The sequence below is a fragment of the Penicilliopsis zonata genome (assembly GCF_001890105.1).
Source record: "Penicilliopsis zonata CBS 506.65 unplaced genomic scaffold ASPZOscaffold_1, whole genome shotgun sequence".
Lineage (NCBI taxonomy): Eukaryota > Fungi > Ascomycota > Eurotiomycetes > Eurotiales > Aspergillaceae > Penicilliopsis > Penicilliopsis zonata.
Genome location: NW_019208911.1, coordinates 1,141,573 through 1,154,848, shown reverse-complemented (window position 1 = coordinate 1,154,848; position 13,276 = coordinate 1,141,573). Strand labels below are relative to the sequence as shown.

Genomic DNA, 13,276 nt, shown 5'->3' with positions numbered 1-13,276 from the left:
AGCATGGCGCAGCAAGCAAACTATTTTCTCTGTCTGTCTTCAGGATGGAGATCAGAGCAGCTATTGGCGAGAGAAAGCAAACACGTAAGGGCGACCCTCGCGACTCTGTCAACCACACGCACAGAGACACGACGACGCGTTGGGTCAGTGCCAACGTCCTGTCCCAGCTAAGAATACCTCTAGGGCTAAGAATGATCTTCTGGAAAGAGAAAGGAAGGATACGAAGGAAGAATACCGCGAGTGAGCGAGTGGAAAACAGTAGGAAAGGCTGAACGATCCGCCTGCAGGAGAGACACTGGAGATACTCAGCAGTCCAAAAGACGAGGTGGTTTGGCGTACCTGCCAGATTGGGTCTGTTTTAGTTTTGAGGAAGGCACGACTGAATATATATGCCTCAGGAATATGGCCACCAACACTTAACTGTTTCTGGCATCCAGCACACCGTGAATCCCGTTTAGAAGACCATTGTTACGCTTAGCTACCCCCCCCCCGGCCAGTCTTTCATGAGCCTATCTCTACGAGAAGCCTTCGTCGACACAGCATCAACGTGCTGGTAGTCTCTTGAGACAGTCGAGGACTAGAGTAGGGCTCGGCACATGACGTGGCTTGGCGCCTCGCCGCCTCCTGCCGACCTCCCTGACCTCGCCCAGCACGGATTACAGCATCGCTCACCGTCCACTCACCACTGTTTCCCCCCCAATTTCGACCGCCTGGCTGTTTCTGGCTCAGGAATGCTACGGGTGGTGGTTGTTTGATCTATTTGATATTTCCAACCGGCCTCAGCGTCTCCGTGATTCTGTTCTTTCTCCTTACGTCAACCCCGCATTTCCTACAGCTCAGCGCTGCCTGGTAGCTCACGATGGCGTCCCAAACACCCGCTGTTGTCATGGACAAGTAAGTGCTGTCTGCATGCAATTGTGGTTGATGAGAATGTTGCTGACGTCTCGCGCTCTCTAGCGGTACCGGTTATTCGAAACTCGGTGTGTTCCATGCCCGCGTCGATCGAGCGTTAGGCTGACGTATAATGCAGGATTCGCCGGCAACGACTCTCCCTCCTTTGTGTTTCCCACTGCAATTGCAACCAAGGCGGCTGGCGGTGGGGCGGCCTCAGCTTCTGGCCGCCCAGCTGTTGCCAACAAGCCGTCTTTCCTGGCCGGAGGCGGCGGAGCGAGTTCACACCTCTCTGCGAAACGGGGGACGGAAGATCTGGACTTCTTCATCGGCGATGAGGCCCTTGCGGCCGGCAATGGCCCGGGATACTCTGTCCACTACCCGATCCGTCACGGGCAGATCGAGAATTGGGACCACATGGAGCGATTCTGGTCGAACTCGATCTTCAAATACCTGCGTGTCGAGCCCGAGGACCACTACTTTTTGCTCACCGAACCGGTCCGCCTCAGCCCCCTACATTGTGATACATGGCGCGATACTGATTTTTCCTTTTTTTTTTTTGGTGGTAGCCTCTGAACCCCCCGGAGAACCGTGAGAATACCGCCGAGATCATGTTCGAGTCGTTCAACTGCGCCGGTTTGTACATCGCGGTGCAGGCCGTTCTTGCTCTTGCTGCTTCCTGGACCTCCTCCAAAGTGACTGACCGGTCTCTGACCGGAACGGTCATCGATTCTGGGGACGGTGTCACCCACGTTATCCCCGTGGCGGAGGGCTACGTCATTGGATCCTCGATCAAGAGTATACCCATTGCGGGTCGCGACATCACCTATTTCGTGCAGAGTCTGCTTCGCGACCGCGGTGAACCGGATAGCAGCCTGAAGACCGCCGAGAAGGTGAAGGAGGAGTACTGCTATGTCTGCCCCGATATCGTCAAGGAATTCGCTCGCTACGACCGGGAGCCCGACCGCTTCCTGAAGCATACCGTGACCTCCCCCAACGGCCGGAGTGTGAGCATCGACATTGGCTACGAACGGTTTTTGGCCCCGGAGATCTTCTTCAACCCCGAGATCTATTCGTCCGACTTCTTGACCCCGCTGCCTGTCGTCGTCGACGGGGTGATCCAGTCCTCCCCCATCGACGTCCGGAGAGGGCTCTACAAGAACATTGTCCTATCCGGCGGCTCCACCCTGTACAAGGATTTCGGCCGCCGGCTGCAGCGTGATATCCGCCACCTGGTGGATGCCCGCATTCGTGCATCCGAGGCCCGCAGCGGTGGTGCCCGCAGCGGCGGCTTGGATGTCGCGGTCGTCACGCACAAGCGGCAGAGACACGGCCCGTGGTTCGGCGGCAGCTTGCTGGGCCAGACTCCCGAGTTCCGCAGCTACTGCCATACCAAGGCCGAGTACGATGAGATCGGCCCCAGCATTGTTCGGAGATTTGCCTTGCTTGGCGGGCCTGGCAGCTCTTAAATACTGTTTGCGTGTCTATTCAATCCACGGCCTCTTTTACTGTTACTGTAGATAGTTTTAAGTGACAAATCAACAGATCTATGCATTCCTATTGAACAGATATATTAAGACAGATAACTTTTTACTACGTAGAAACCTTATTCAGAACGGCCACCCCCTCGACATGCCCTGTCTGCGGGAAGAAATCGAAGCCGCGGATATTCTCGATCTCATAACGGACCTTTGTTTGCGCATCGCCCTGCACCATGACGGCGACGTCGCGGGCTTGCGTGTGGACGTTGCAGGAGACGTAGACGACCCGCCGGGGCCCATAAGCAAGAAGCTGACGGAGAAAGTCGTCGCTGCACCCTTTGCGCGGGGGGTCGATGACCAGCAGCGTCTCGTTGGCCGGGTACGGGACGTCTTTGAAGAGGACGGCAGCGTCGGCGGCGGCAAAGCCTGTGTTTGGGAGGTTGTTGGCTTTGGCGTTCTCACGGGCGGAGACGATCGAGTCGCCTGCGACATCGACACCCAGGCTCGACTTGAACAGCGGCGAGAGCGTGATGGTGAACAGGCCCGAACCCGAGTAGGCGTCCAGTAGGTACTTGATGGGCGTTGCGTTCTGGCCGTTGTTTGCCGGTAGTGCGTGCTGCCGAATATACTCTGTGAAGGGTGACAGTATCGAGTTGTTGTTCTGGAAAAAGGCACCGGCTTTGTTCGTGAAGAGGTAGTTGTCGATGTACTCCACCGACGTCGCGTTATTGTCGGTGATGCACCGCTTCTCCTCGACGTAGTCTTCCCGATCGAGGAAGATCACGTCGCCAGAGTCTATCCTCGGCGCCGCAGAGCCTGGCGTTTCTTCTGGTTCTTTCTCCACCTCTGCCTCTGCGCTGGTCTCACCATTCTTGGGTATCCGTTTCGTTGTTTCGCGCAGCAACAGCGTCGCTCCCTTGCGGAAATGGCTCAGGTTCTCAGCCACTCGCCGGCGCTCACTCTTGAGTCCGCGACGCACAATATCCGTCCCCAGCGGGCAGTCTTCGATATCCAAATCCGTGCGCCGGTTCTTCATGGTGAAGCCGATTGGGGGTGCCTCCGTCATAACCTTGTGCTCTCTGTTCCTCCGGCCGCCGGGGACCGAGAAGTGTGGCGTCAGCTTCGTGCGGTATCCGTACTGCAGCGGTGATCCAAATGTGTCGTCGATGGCAGGTACCAGCTCCGGGATCAACCCGGAGAAGTTGGCGTACGCCTTTTCGACGATCCGCTTCTTGTGCGCCAGCTGGTCCTTATACGGCATCATCTGCAACTGACACCCGGAGCAAGTCCCAAAGTATTTGCATCCGATCAACGAGTCATCTCGCTGCGGACCAGGGTCCAGCACCTTGACAAAATCCGTTAAACTGTAGCCGAGGCTTGGGTGCTGCCGCACAACCTTGACAAGCACCTTATCCCCCGGCACGGTAAAGGGCACAACGTAGACATGTCGTCCGTCCTCTGACAGCGCCAGCCCGTCGCCTGTCGACGAGAGCTCTGTGATACGCACCTCGATCTCTGTAAAAAGCTGGGGCAGCGAAGGCTTCGCAGCGCCTTCCTCCTGGTCGCTGCCGCTGTCGGACCCGGCTCCGTTCTTCTTCAACAATTGGTCGATATCGACCTGCAACACCTCATCAAACACATGTCCCTTATTCGCTTTCTCGGTCTTGGCCTTCTTGGGTCTCCTGGCCTCCAGCTTCGGTTTCTCTGACGTACTCGACATATTCTTTGCGGCGGAGGAGGGCGCTCTGCACAGCGGGTGTAGGGCCACGGGGGAGGCGACAGCAGACGGACGCCAGACACTAGACGGCAGAGAAATCGCCAAACGGTACGGTCGCAAGCTCACAAACGGTCTCAGTCGTCCCACGCAGAACATGGAGGCTCACGGCAGAACAGCGCAGGATAATTTTGTGGTGGTTGTTGGGTCAGGGCAAAAACGCGGCTGCGGATTGGCTCGTTGGGCCAGCGCTGAGAATTTCGCTCCGCCTGCCGCCTGCAGTCTTGTTTCCACCTCCTGCCCGGGAGTCTCGAGAGCCACCGTTTCGCCTGTTCCGTTGAGTCCTGGTCGAGGAGTTTCCAGGCATCGTTTTTTCACTTTTTCTTTTCATAATGAACGTCTCACGCCCGGCACGATGCGTGTTTTGCAGTTTCTCGCGCGCCGCGGCGCCCGGGGCTCGCGTGCCTCGCCGTCAGTTCCACCTGTCCCCTGTGCACTGGGCCGAGTCGAAGGCGCCCAAGGCGGGTGTCAGGGGCCCTGAGGGGAAGACGCTGAAGCAGATTACTCAGAACATGAAGGAGGGGGATTTCAAGGCGTACACCAGCGAAGAGAAGGAGGCCCTGGCGAAGCACTACACGCCGGAGCAGCTTGCGGCCATTGAGACGGGTGAGGCGGCCATCAGCCCGCAGGATCTGGCGGAGCAGTTTGCCATTCGGAAGGACCAGATGAAGCTGCGGTACCTGGACGACCTCTCGGTGATTGAGCCTGGGGTGGACAAGCATATCCGGGCCCCCGAATCCAACTCCGACCCCCACGCGCGCTTGAAGACTGAGGAGGAGTTGCTGGAGGACTTTTCTCGTTTCTTTGCCGAAATGCCCCCCGATGCCACAGCGGTGGATTGGGTGCGGTTTGCCGAGAATATGAGGGTGACCGTGGGCAAGGAGGAGAGCGAGCTGAACCCGCACTCGGTGCTGATCCCTAGTCTGTTCGCTCCGGGCGAGAGTCTGTCCCAGGACCCGCAGCCCGAGAAGGCGGCCACAAAGCTGGAAAACAAGCCGCAGGAGTCGGAGGAGGCGATGGAGGCCCTGAAGCGGCTCCGCCTGGCGACCGGCTACTCGACCGCCCAGATCCGGGGCCTGAAGCTGAAGACGCTCGTCCAACACTCCGTCGTTAACCAGACCCGTCTCGGTAAGGTCCGGCGCATGTACTGCCTGTCTATTGCGGGCAACGGCAATGGTCTGCTGGGCATCGGCGAGGCCAAGTCCGAGGAAGCCACCGATGCCTCGATGCAGTCGATACACCGTGCCATTCGCAACATGCAGCCCATCACTCGCTATGAGAACCGCACCATCTACGGCGATGTCAAGGGCAAGGTTGGAGCCGTGGAGCTTACACTGATGACTCGCCCGCCTGGTATGACCCCGTGCCTTTCTCTCTCTTTCTCTCTTTTCAAGTCCTCGCTAACTGTTCAGGCTTCGGTCTTCGCTGTCAACACCTTATCTTCGAAATGTGCCGCGCCGCCGGTATCCACGATCTCGCCGCCCGCGTTACCCGCTCACGAAACCCGATGAACACGGTCAAGGCCGCATACCAGGCGCTGATGGCCCAGCGCAACCCGGAGGATGTTGCGCGTGCACGCGGCAAGAAGCTGGTGGATGTGCGCAAGGTGTACTACGCCGGGAGGACCTAATTTTCTTCAAAATCCCATCTAGATTGTCTTGTCTTTCTCGACACATGGCCGTCTAGTACTGTATCAGTACTTACTCATATCTGGATCATGCGTGAGCGTGTATATATTCGTTATCTGTATTCTAGCACCGGTTCTCTATAATTCGTAGTCTCCATGACTTTGTATTCACTTTTTTTTCCCCCTTAATTTTAAAACAAATTCCTTGATATACATAACTCATTAGATGCCCGCATCTACAGAGTATACCCCGACTCCTCGAGATTCTCATTCTCATTCCCATTCTCATGGTTATTCTCCCCCGTTTGACCCTGTTCACTCTCGTTCCAAATCTGCTGTTGAAGGACAATACTGTACACGCTCGCCTTGAGGAGCGTGCATACCGTCGCGGTCTTGCGTTCGAGTAATCGGAGTCCGTCGAGGGTGAGTGTTGAGGGACTGCCCGCCAGAGAGGACAGTTTATCAGATAACTAAAATAGAAACACATTAGGGCGACGCTATTGACAGATCAGAATTGTGCCTCGATTACCTTGTTGACGTTGCTAAGCAGGCGCGTGTACTCGTCCAACACCTCTTGTTCAAGGGGCGAGACGAGCGGGTTGGAGAGAAGGAGCGGGTTTTCTTGTAGTGGGGGGGTGGTTGTTGGTGTACCCATTGTGATGGAGGATTAAAGAACTGAATTAAGCACTTGATCAAGGAAGGAAGAGAGGTGGATGATGACTTTTATGAGTGATGAACGGAGGTGAGTGGGAGTTTTCGAGCGTCCCGCATCTGATAGATAAGATAGGTATAACTGCTCTATAGAGGTAGCAGGTAGTTAACTACTAACTAGGTAGCAGACAGTCACCAATGCCTTAGTATACTTTTTTCCTATCTGTCAATAGATGCGAGAACTCTATTAATGCCTAAACTACATAGTCATGCCAAGGCACAGATATCCACCTCTAGCTGAAAAAACAACGCCAGATTGCAAACACGTATACTCAAGAGGATCTGATATAATAGACAGACAATAAGAATGCCGAGATAATGCAGGCAATGCCACTCGAAATATGATCAATGTCGAGGATAATGAGGGTAATAAGGAAACAAGCCGAACACCAAACACCAAAAAGAGATCAAGTTACAAGTCTCGTCATGCATCGTGTCGTAGAAACAGAGAAAGCTCTCTGAAGGGGGGGGAGGTAAAGGGTCAACGAGGGGCGTTCAAGGGACTACATATCATCACCGTCGTGGTGGAGCGTCACGCTGTTGAATTCTTCAAACGGATCGGCAATTTCGCCGTTAGGCGTGGTCAAGCCTGAGTCCATGGGAACGCCTTTAAGCTTGCTCGGGGTCGGCCCGCCGATGTCCACGCTGGCGCTCTCCTTGACATTACGGAAGTTGAGGGTGTCGGTCCCGCGGCCCTGGTGGGGGATCATTGGCGGCTTCATGTGGCGGATGAGCGCCCACTGCGTCTGGCGGAAGAAGGGGTGAGTTTTGACGTCCGAGGCGCCTGCCCGGGCCCCCAGACGCTTTGTCTCGTCTTTGATCAAAAGCTTCCGGATCAAAGATTTGCACATACTAATTTTTATTAGGAAACGAGAGAAAGAAGAAAGCGTAAGGGATAAACAACTCACTTGGAGATCTGTTGGGAGCCCTGGTGCTCTGGAAACGGCACCTCATCCCGTAGAATGTTGGCAAAAGTGGCATTGCGGTTCTTGCCCTTGAACGGGGTGGTCCCGTAGAGCATTTCGTAGATCAAGATGCCCAGGGTCCACCAGTCGACTGCACTCGTGTGGCCGCAGCCTTTGATGACTTCGGGGGCGATGTACTCCTCCGTGCCCACAAAGGAATTTGTCCGGAAGTCGGCAATACACGACTTGGTATCGATGGTCGGGAGAGCCATGGTGGAATTGCCGCTGCGAGCAGGGATCATGGTGGGCGCGCCGCCAGGGCCAGACTGTTTCGACAGATCAAAGTCCGACAACATGATGTGTCCTGATTGATGGAGGAGGATATCTGAAAAGAAAAAAAAAAGTGAGCATTGAGGGATATCAGCAATTGAGAATCGGGAATACGTACTCTCTGGCTTCAAATCACGGTAGATGAAACCCATGAGGTGAAGATATTCCAACGCGGCTGTGACCTCTGCCGCGTAGAAACGAGCAGCGTCTTCGGAGATGCATTTGCCGGGACGCGTTTGAAGAGCTTAAGACTTATTAGTGGTCACATTTCTATAGAGAGAAAGAGAGAATAGGCTCACCTCTGAAGAACTCCCCGCCACTGCAGTACTCCATGCAGAGATACAGATAGTCCTCCGACTGGAACGAGTGATACAGCGTGACGATGAAGGGGTGATTGCTCGTCGCGAGAATCTCCTGCTCTGCCAAGGCCCGCTTGATTTTATTACGCTTGATCATTTCCTTTTTGCTCAAAACTGTTCATGTTAGATGGACACACACAGGGGGGGGGTGGGGGGGTTCAAGGAACAGATTGAGCTCACCCTTCATGGCATACAACCGGCTCGATTTCTTCTCACGAACCAGATAAACCTTGCCGACATCGCCCTTTCCGATTAATTTGATCTTGTCGAAACTGCTTGGCCCGACCTCGACATTGCGAACCTTGATGGAGTTGGAACTATAAGTGCGGCGGAAAGAGGCCGATTCAAGGATCTGGCCTGCAGTCGGAACTTTGCTGCCCGTCGGCAGCGGAGGGACGGCCAGGGTGACGGCGGAGGCAGCACCACCCTTAGCGGTGTGCTGATCGACGAGGCCAACCTGGAGCGCAGCGCCCGGTTGCTCAAGCAGGGGCTCCTTGCCCAGCTCGGCTGTCTGGGGCCGCCCGTCAGAGGCCCCGTTGGCGAAGAGGCCCTGGGCGTTGGGAGCGGAGGCAACCCGGCGCAGCTTGCGCGCCAGCTCCTCCTTGTTGGCGGTGGTGGCCTGCTCGGTCGGCGACACGCCATCGACCTGCAGCTCTGGGGTGTCGGGGGGCGAGGAGGGCACGGAGCCGTCGTTGCGATGGCGCAGCGCGGGCTGGCCCTGATGGGCAAAGTAGGGATTTGCCGTGGCGGTTGGCGAGACGGCATCGTCCAACGGATTGCCCTCGCTGGCGACGGTAGTCGAGCGATTCCGTCCGATGGTGGGCAGGAAGCGCGACTGGCGGAAACGGGCATCCGCACGGGCGGCATTGGCGTCACGGTCCTTCTCGCTACCCTGATGGCTGCTGTGGGAGGAGGCGGTGCTGCTCGAGCTGTTGAGACGGAAGAAGTTCTTGATCCGGGTTGGTAGATGGCTAGTCTCATGTGTGTGCTTCTTCGAGGCCGGCAACAGGCCAGGGAAGTTGCCCCGTTTCTCGCTCGCCGTCACCGGGGACGCACTCGACGGGAAAAGCTGCGTCATTGTGACTGGTTTATAACTGAAAGATCTTAAACCGATAATAGAATAATAAAATTATTTTTATTATTATCTCATCAACACCCCAATCTCGTTCGTATTGATGATAGGCGACCGACCGACTGGATGACAAGCGAAGGGGAGGGGGTTGCTGGACACTGTGGAGGGCGACCACAGAAGCCTTTCGACGACGAGAGACGATGGCAAGCGACAGTCGGTAGAGGCAGCAGGATAAACCCTCGAACAGACTTCACCACCGACGTTCAGCAGACATGGAGAGAGGACGACGGGCAGGGCATGGCAGTCGGTTGTCGTCGTAGTTGGGGAGGAGGCGCAAGTGGAGACGTGGAGAGATCGTTTTCTTAGTCAGTCTCACAGCCCCAGGCGGAACCAGCAGAAGAGAAAAAGAGTCGAAAGGCTCAACAGGCACAGAAATGAAAGTAACCACAGGCTCTGCCCCCTGAATCTTTTTTTCCGGAGCCCAGACCGTGCGCACGTTCTCTCTGACTGGCTGCCGTGCCTTTTGCCTCGCAGGGTGCCAATTTCCATTCCTTGGAGCGCTATCTCGCCACTCTGCCACCCGGAACGATAATGATAATGTTTTATCGGCCGTATGGGGGAAAGAAATTTCTGGACATTTTTATTCAGTATGATACTAAGTGTAAGAGATAATGTTCGGTTTGGAAGTATGTAGTAGATATATAACTAACTAGGTAGTGCTTACTACTAATTAGTAGTTAACTATATATACAACTTAGGTACCTATCTGGTAGTTATGCTACAAGGACATGTAGTATTCGAAAATCAATTATTATCTCACTACTTTTGTATCCTGCAAAAGCTATGCCTATACTGCTATCGATATCTCGACACTGCGAGTTGCAAGACGACCGTTGCTTCCTTCAATCACCAACTAGTTACCCCGTAAGAAGTACTCCGTATTAGTTGTTTACGGAGTTTTCCTAGTTCCGAGTGGTTATCGGCTATCGATGGCGCCCCCCCTGACAGATGATTATCTCACTGCTTGATAACAAGATGCCCTATTCCAGCGCCATCGAGTACGGCTGCCCCATATAATACTGGTGTATCATATTGTCCTCGTCTCTCTCAATCTGCCGAAAAAAGGCTTGTAGTACGGCGGGACTAGGGCGTGGACGCCGCTTCCTCTCATACCAACCAGCCTTCTCGACCCTCCCATTTTCAGCAGACTGCGCTGCAACGTCATCTTCGTCAGCAACAGGTCCTGATGTACGGCTTGCAGGAAAGTCGCCGGCACCGTCAAAAGGAGGCAAGAAAGCATGCGCGTTGATGCTTTGGGAGATGGCCAATGCCGCTGTCTTTTGAGGCACCAAGGTCCCGTCCCCTTTCAGGTACTGCGTAAAAAACTGCGGGCAGTCGCGCTTTGCTGCAGCTGAATTCGTGGAGAGGATAGATAAAAATGACTCGTGTGAGCCTCGGTTCCTGGAATTCATGTATCGTGTCCGCTGGACTGTATCACGCTTCTTCGGTGATGGGCTTCCTGTAGACGATATTGATATTTTCTTTCGTGTTGAATCGCTAAAGCTACAGAAAGTCATCGATTATCAATCCTGAGTTTGGGAATGAAAGTTGTAGGACTTCAGAAACGCCTACCTTCCTTTCAATCTATCATCGCTGCCTTCATTCTCATTGTCACTGTCTACTTGTTTGGAGGCTTGGCATGTGCTGAATCAAACATCATGATCAGTAAGGTCTGGCAGGCAAATTTCGGTGCTCTGACCAACTCACTCGATTCGATGGACGGTAGCCATCGATTCTCCGGTTGCTGTAGATGAACATGAGATACTATCGTCATCGCTATCGGCCACGTAAGCTTCACTCGAAGTTTTCCTCGACAACGTGTTCATCGTCGTGTGATTTTGGGCTAATGCGGCTCCATCACCCGGGTCTGTTTGAGCCTGATTTGAATGCTTGCTTTGAGAGAGTTGAGAGCCTCGCGAGGCGGTCTTTGATGCTAGATGACTGCCTTTACCTATTCCGAGCTCCGAATGCTCCGAACTCTCATGTGACTTAGAGCTCGTGAGTTTCAGTGTGATTGCAGCAAGGTCCTTGAGCAATCCGTCAATGGGATCGCCTCTGCGGTTAGCTTCGTCTATCTTGCGATACAACTGACGGAGGTTAGTTGATGGTTTCGACTTTGTGGTAGTCACCGGCCTGTTATCAGTTGGATCATCGAGAAGACCCTGGGCTTGGCTAGTATCTGTTGTCCAGTTCTCGTAGCATGGCTGCTCAATGTCACCAGTATAGGCCAGGTTAATGTGCAAATCCCCACATTCTTGGTTTTTTAGACAGGGGTTGTTGATGTCCTGCCACTGAAACGATGTACTAGCCGTGTGAATCAGCGGAAAGTACGGATTCATCATAGGCGTAGGTGATGACAATCCAGGAGTGCCCCAGTTACCGAGACAGCCGGGTACCCATGGGAGCTGGCTATGTTGGCTAGGTCCGAGATCTATCGGTTGAACTTGTGAAAGAAGTGTAGTTGTCTTTTCCTTCCGGAAACTTGTTGCATTCGCTTTTGCTTGTGACAGCACCGACTCTAACTGTTCCTTGCGCAGGCGCACGGAATCAAGGTCACGAACCAGACCCCTACGCTGTTCCACCAGCAAGTTCTTCGAATTCGTGTCGATATCCCACGCATGCATCGCCATATATCTGTCGAGCTGATTGAGCTGGTTGGAGATAGCCTCGTGGTCCTTGACAGTTTCATGAAACAGCTTCCAAAACGCAGTTTCTCCATATGATCCCATCAAAGAGGATTGAGAATTTGTGTCCGCAGCAGTCTTGCTATCACAGTATCCACCACTAGGTGCGATATATGCATTGAAAGGCGACGTGCTTGGAACTACTGGACTCAGGGCGGGAGTAAAACTGTATACCTGGCTATAGGGAGGCGAAACATCCAATGGCGGAGCAGAGAACGTCGAAAGGGGAGTACCCGCCGTTGTGATGGAAGAGCCAGCAGAGTAAGGCCAGTTCCAAGTTTGTATGCTATTTGAGAGCCAGTTTGTCTGATCTGGTCTGAAGTTCAGTGGCCCATAACTCGGGACACCCAGCATACAGTCACCCGGCTGTTGTAGTGTCGGTAACAGCTGGCCATTCGACATCAAACAGGTGGGTTGAGAAAATGGGTTGGTAATAGGAGACGGCTGCATGTCAGGTAAAGGATCTGGGATCTGGAATCCTTGGCTATTAATACTGGGCACCCTTGGCCGTTTGATAGGGTCTGCCGTGACTGAAGGCTCTGAGGGAGATGAATAGTGACCATCCACAGTCTCACCGACCAGAGTCTGACGGTGTTCCGAAATATCCATGCATTCATCAGCTTGTCGGTTGCTCTTCAATTCCTTGGCCATAGACCTTTTCCGGGCCTTTGCATTCTTGCTCCGCACGAGCGGTTTCATCTTTGGAATAGATTCTGTTGGCTCCATGGGGACAATGCGACCTCCGGCCGTAACACGCTGGTGTTTGGGAGATGTGTGTTTCTTCAAGAACTGTGCAAATCCGGCATTTGTCTGTGCTAGGGCTCCTTGAGGTGGGTGATATGGTTGACGGATAGGAAATTCCAGGCCACGTTCCGAGGCTGTCGATGAGACTGCCTCGCTTTGGTACGAGGAAGCACGCATGTCTCGAGCTTTATTTGAGGACAACTCTGACAAGAAGCTAGCCCTATTTTTCCGTCGGCCAAGCAGGTTGTCTGAACAATTCAATTCACGTGAGTTTATATCCAGGGCCTCAACAGCCTGGGGTGAAGTACGTACTGCTAAAGGCATGGACGCTGAACCTGTCCATCTCAATTTTGGCACTGTGGCGTAGAGCCAGCAGCGTCTGGGTGTCGTACTTCATGGTGTGTAGGCAGCCGTGGGGATTGGAAGGCAAGCAGAGAGTGTAGATGAGAGCGAGAAGAACGATACAGGACCAGAAGACACGAAAGATGAAGCAGATTTGGGAGGTCAGTGAAGTGTAACCAGGGAGTTTACCTCAGGAAGGTAGCAATACAGGGTCTGAGGAAAGTGTTCGTCAGGTCAACGCCCTCCTTCCTTGTTGGGTCCGCTTTAGGGAGAACACACAACAGACGGCCACAAAA

General features: G+C 54.0%; 6 protein-coding genes across 6 annotated transcripts; 2 read left to right on the top strand and 4 right to left on the bottom strand.

Annotated features, from left to right (window-relative positions):
- The first annotated feature begins 488 nt into the window (after positions 1-488).
- Positions 489-2,433, top strand: ASPZODRAFT_126871 (hypothetical protein). Its single transcript, XM_022721603.1, has 4 exons — positions 489-894; positions 958-980; positions 1,031-1,389; positions 1,461-2,433. The coding sequence occupies exons 1-4, from the start codon at positions 860-862 to the stop codon at positions 2,358-2,360; spliced, it is 1,317 nt and encodes a 438-aa protein (XP_022585413.1). The 5' UTR covers positions 489-859; the 3' UTR covers positions 2,361-2,433.
- Positions 2,434-2,437: 4 nt separating this feature from the next.
- ASPZODRAFT_126870 (hypothetical protein) lies at positions 2,438-4,292 on the bottom strand. Its single transcript, XM_022721602.1, has one exon. The coding sequence runs from the start codon at positions 4,090-4,092 to the stop codon at positions 2,485-2,487; it is 1,608 nt and encodes a 535-aa protein (XP_022585412.1). The 5' UTR covers positions 4,093-4,292; the 3' UTR covers positions 2,438-2,484.
- A 160-nt stretch (positions 4,293-4,452) lies between these two features.
- Positions 4,453-5,903, top strand: ASPZODRAFT_126869 (hypothetical protein). Its single transcript, XM_022721601.1, has 2 exons — positions 4,453-5,499; positions 5,559-5,903. Exons 1-2 carry the CDS (start codon positions 4,479-4,481, stop codon positions 5,774-5,776), a joined length of 1,239 nt encoding a protein of 412 aa, XP_022585411.1. The 5' UTR covers positions 4,453-4,478; the 3' UTR covers positions 5,777-5,903.
- Positions 5,904-6,009: 106 nt separating this feature from the next.
- ASPZODRAFT_11739 (hypothetical protein) lies at positions 6,010-6,428 on the bottom strand (the record flags this gene model as incomplete). The annotated part of the gene is made up of 2 exons (XM_022721174.1): positions 6,010-6,243; positions 6,303-6,428. 2 exons carry the CDS (start codon positions 6,426-6,428, stop codon positions 6,010-6,012), a joined length of 360 nt encoding a protein of 119 aa, XP_022585410.1.
- Positions 6,429-6,987: 559 nt separating this feature from the next.
- ASPZODRAFT_56433 (hypothetical protein) lies at positions 6,988-9,156 on the bottom strand (the record flags this gene model as incomplete). The annotated part of the gene is made up of 5 exons (XM_022728610.1): positions 6,988-7,336; positions 7,393-7,774; positions 7,838-7,963; positions 8,019-8,192; positions 8,259-9,156. 5 exons carry the CDS (start codon positions 9,154-9,156, stop codon positions 6,988-6,990), a joined length of 1,929 nt encoding a protein of 642 aa, XP_022585409.1.
- An 828-nt stretch (positions 9,157-9,984) lies between these two features.
- Positions 9,985-13,222, bottom strand: ASPZODRAFT_21405 (hypothetical protein). The gene is made up of 4 exons (XM_022727852.1): positions 12,951-13,222; positions 10,918-12,886; positions 10,783-10,854; positions 9,985-10,713 (listed from the first exon to the last, which is right to left on the bottom strand). Exons 1-4 carry the CDS (start codon positions 13,033-13,035, stop codon positions 10,191-10,193), a joined length of 2,649 nt encoding a protein of 882 aa, XP_022585408.1. The 5' UTR covers positions 13,036-13,222; the 3' UTR covers positions 9,985-10,190.
- Positions 13,223-13,276: the final 54 nt, after the last annotated feature.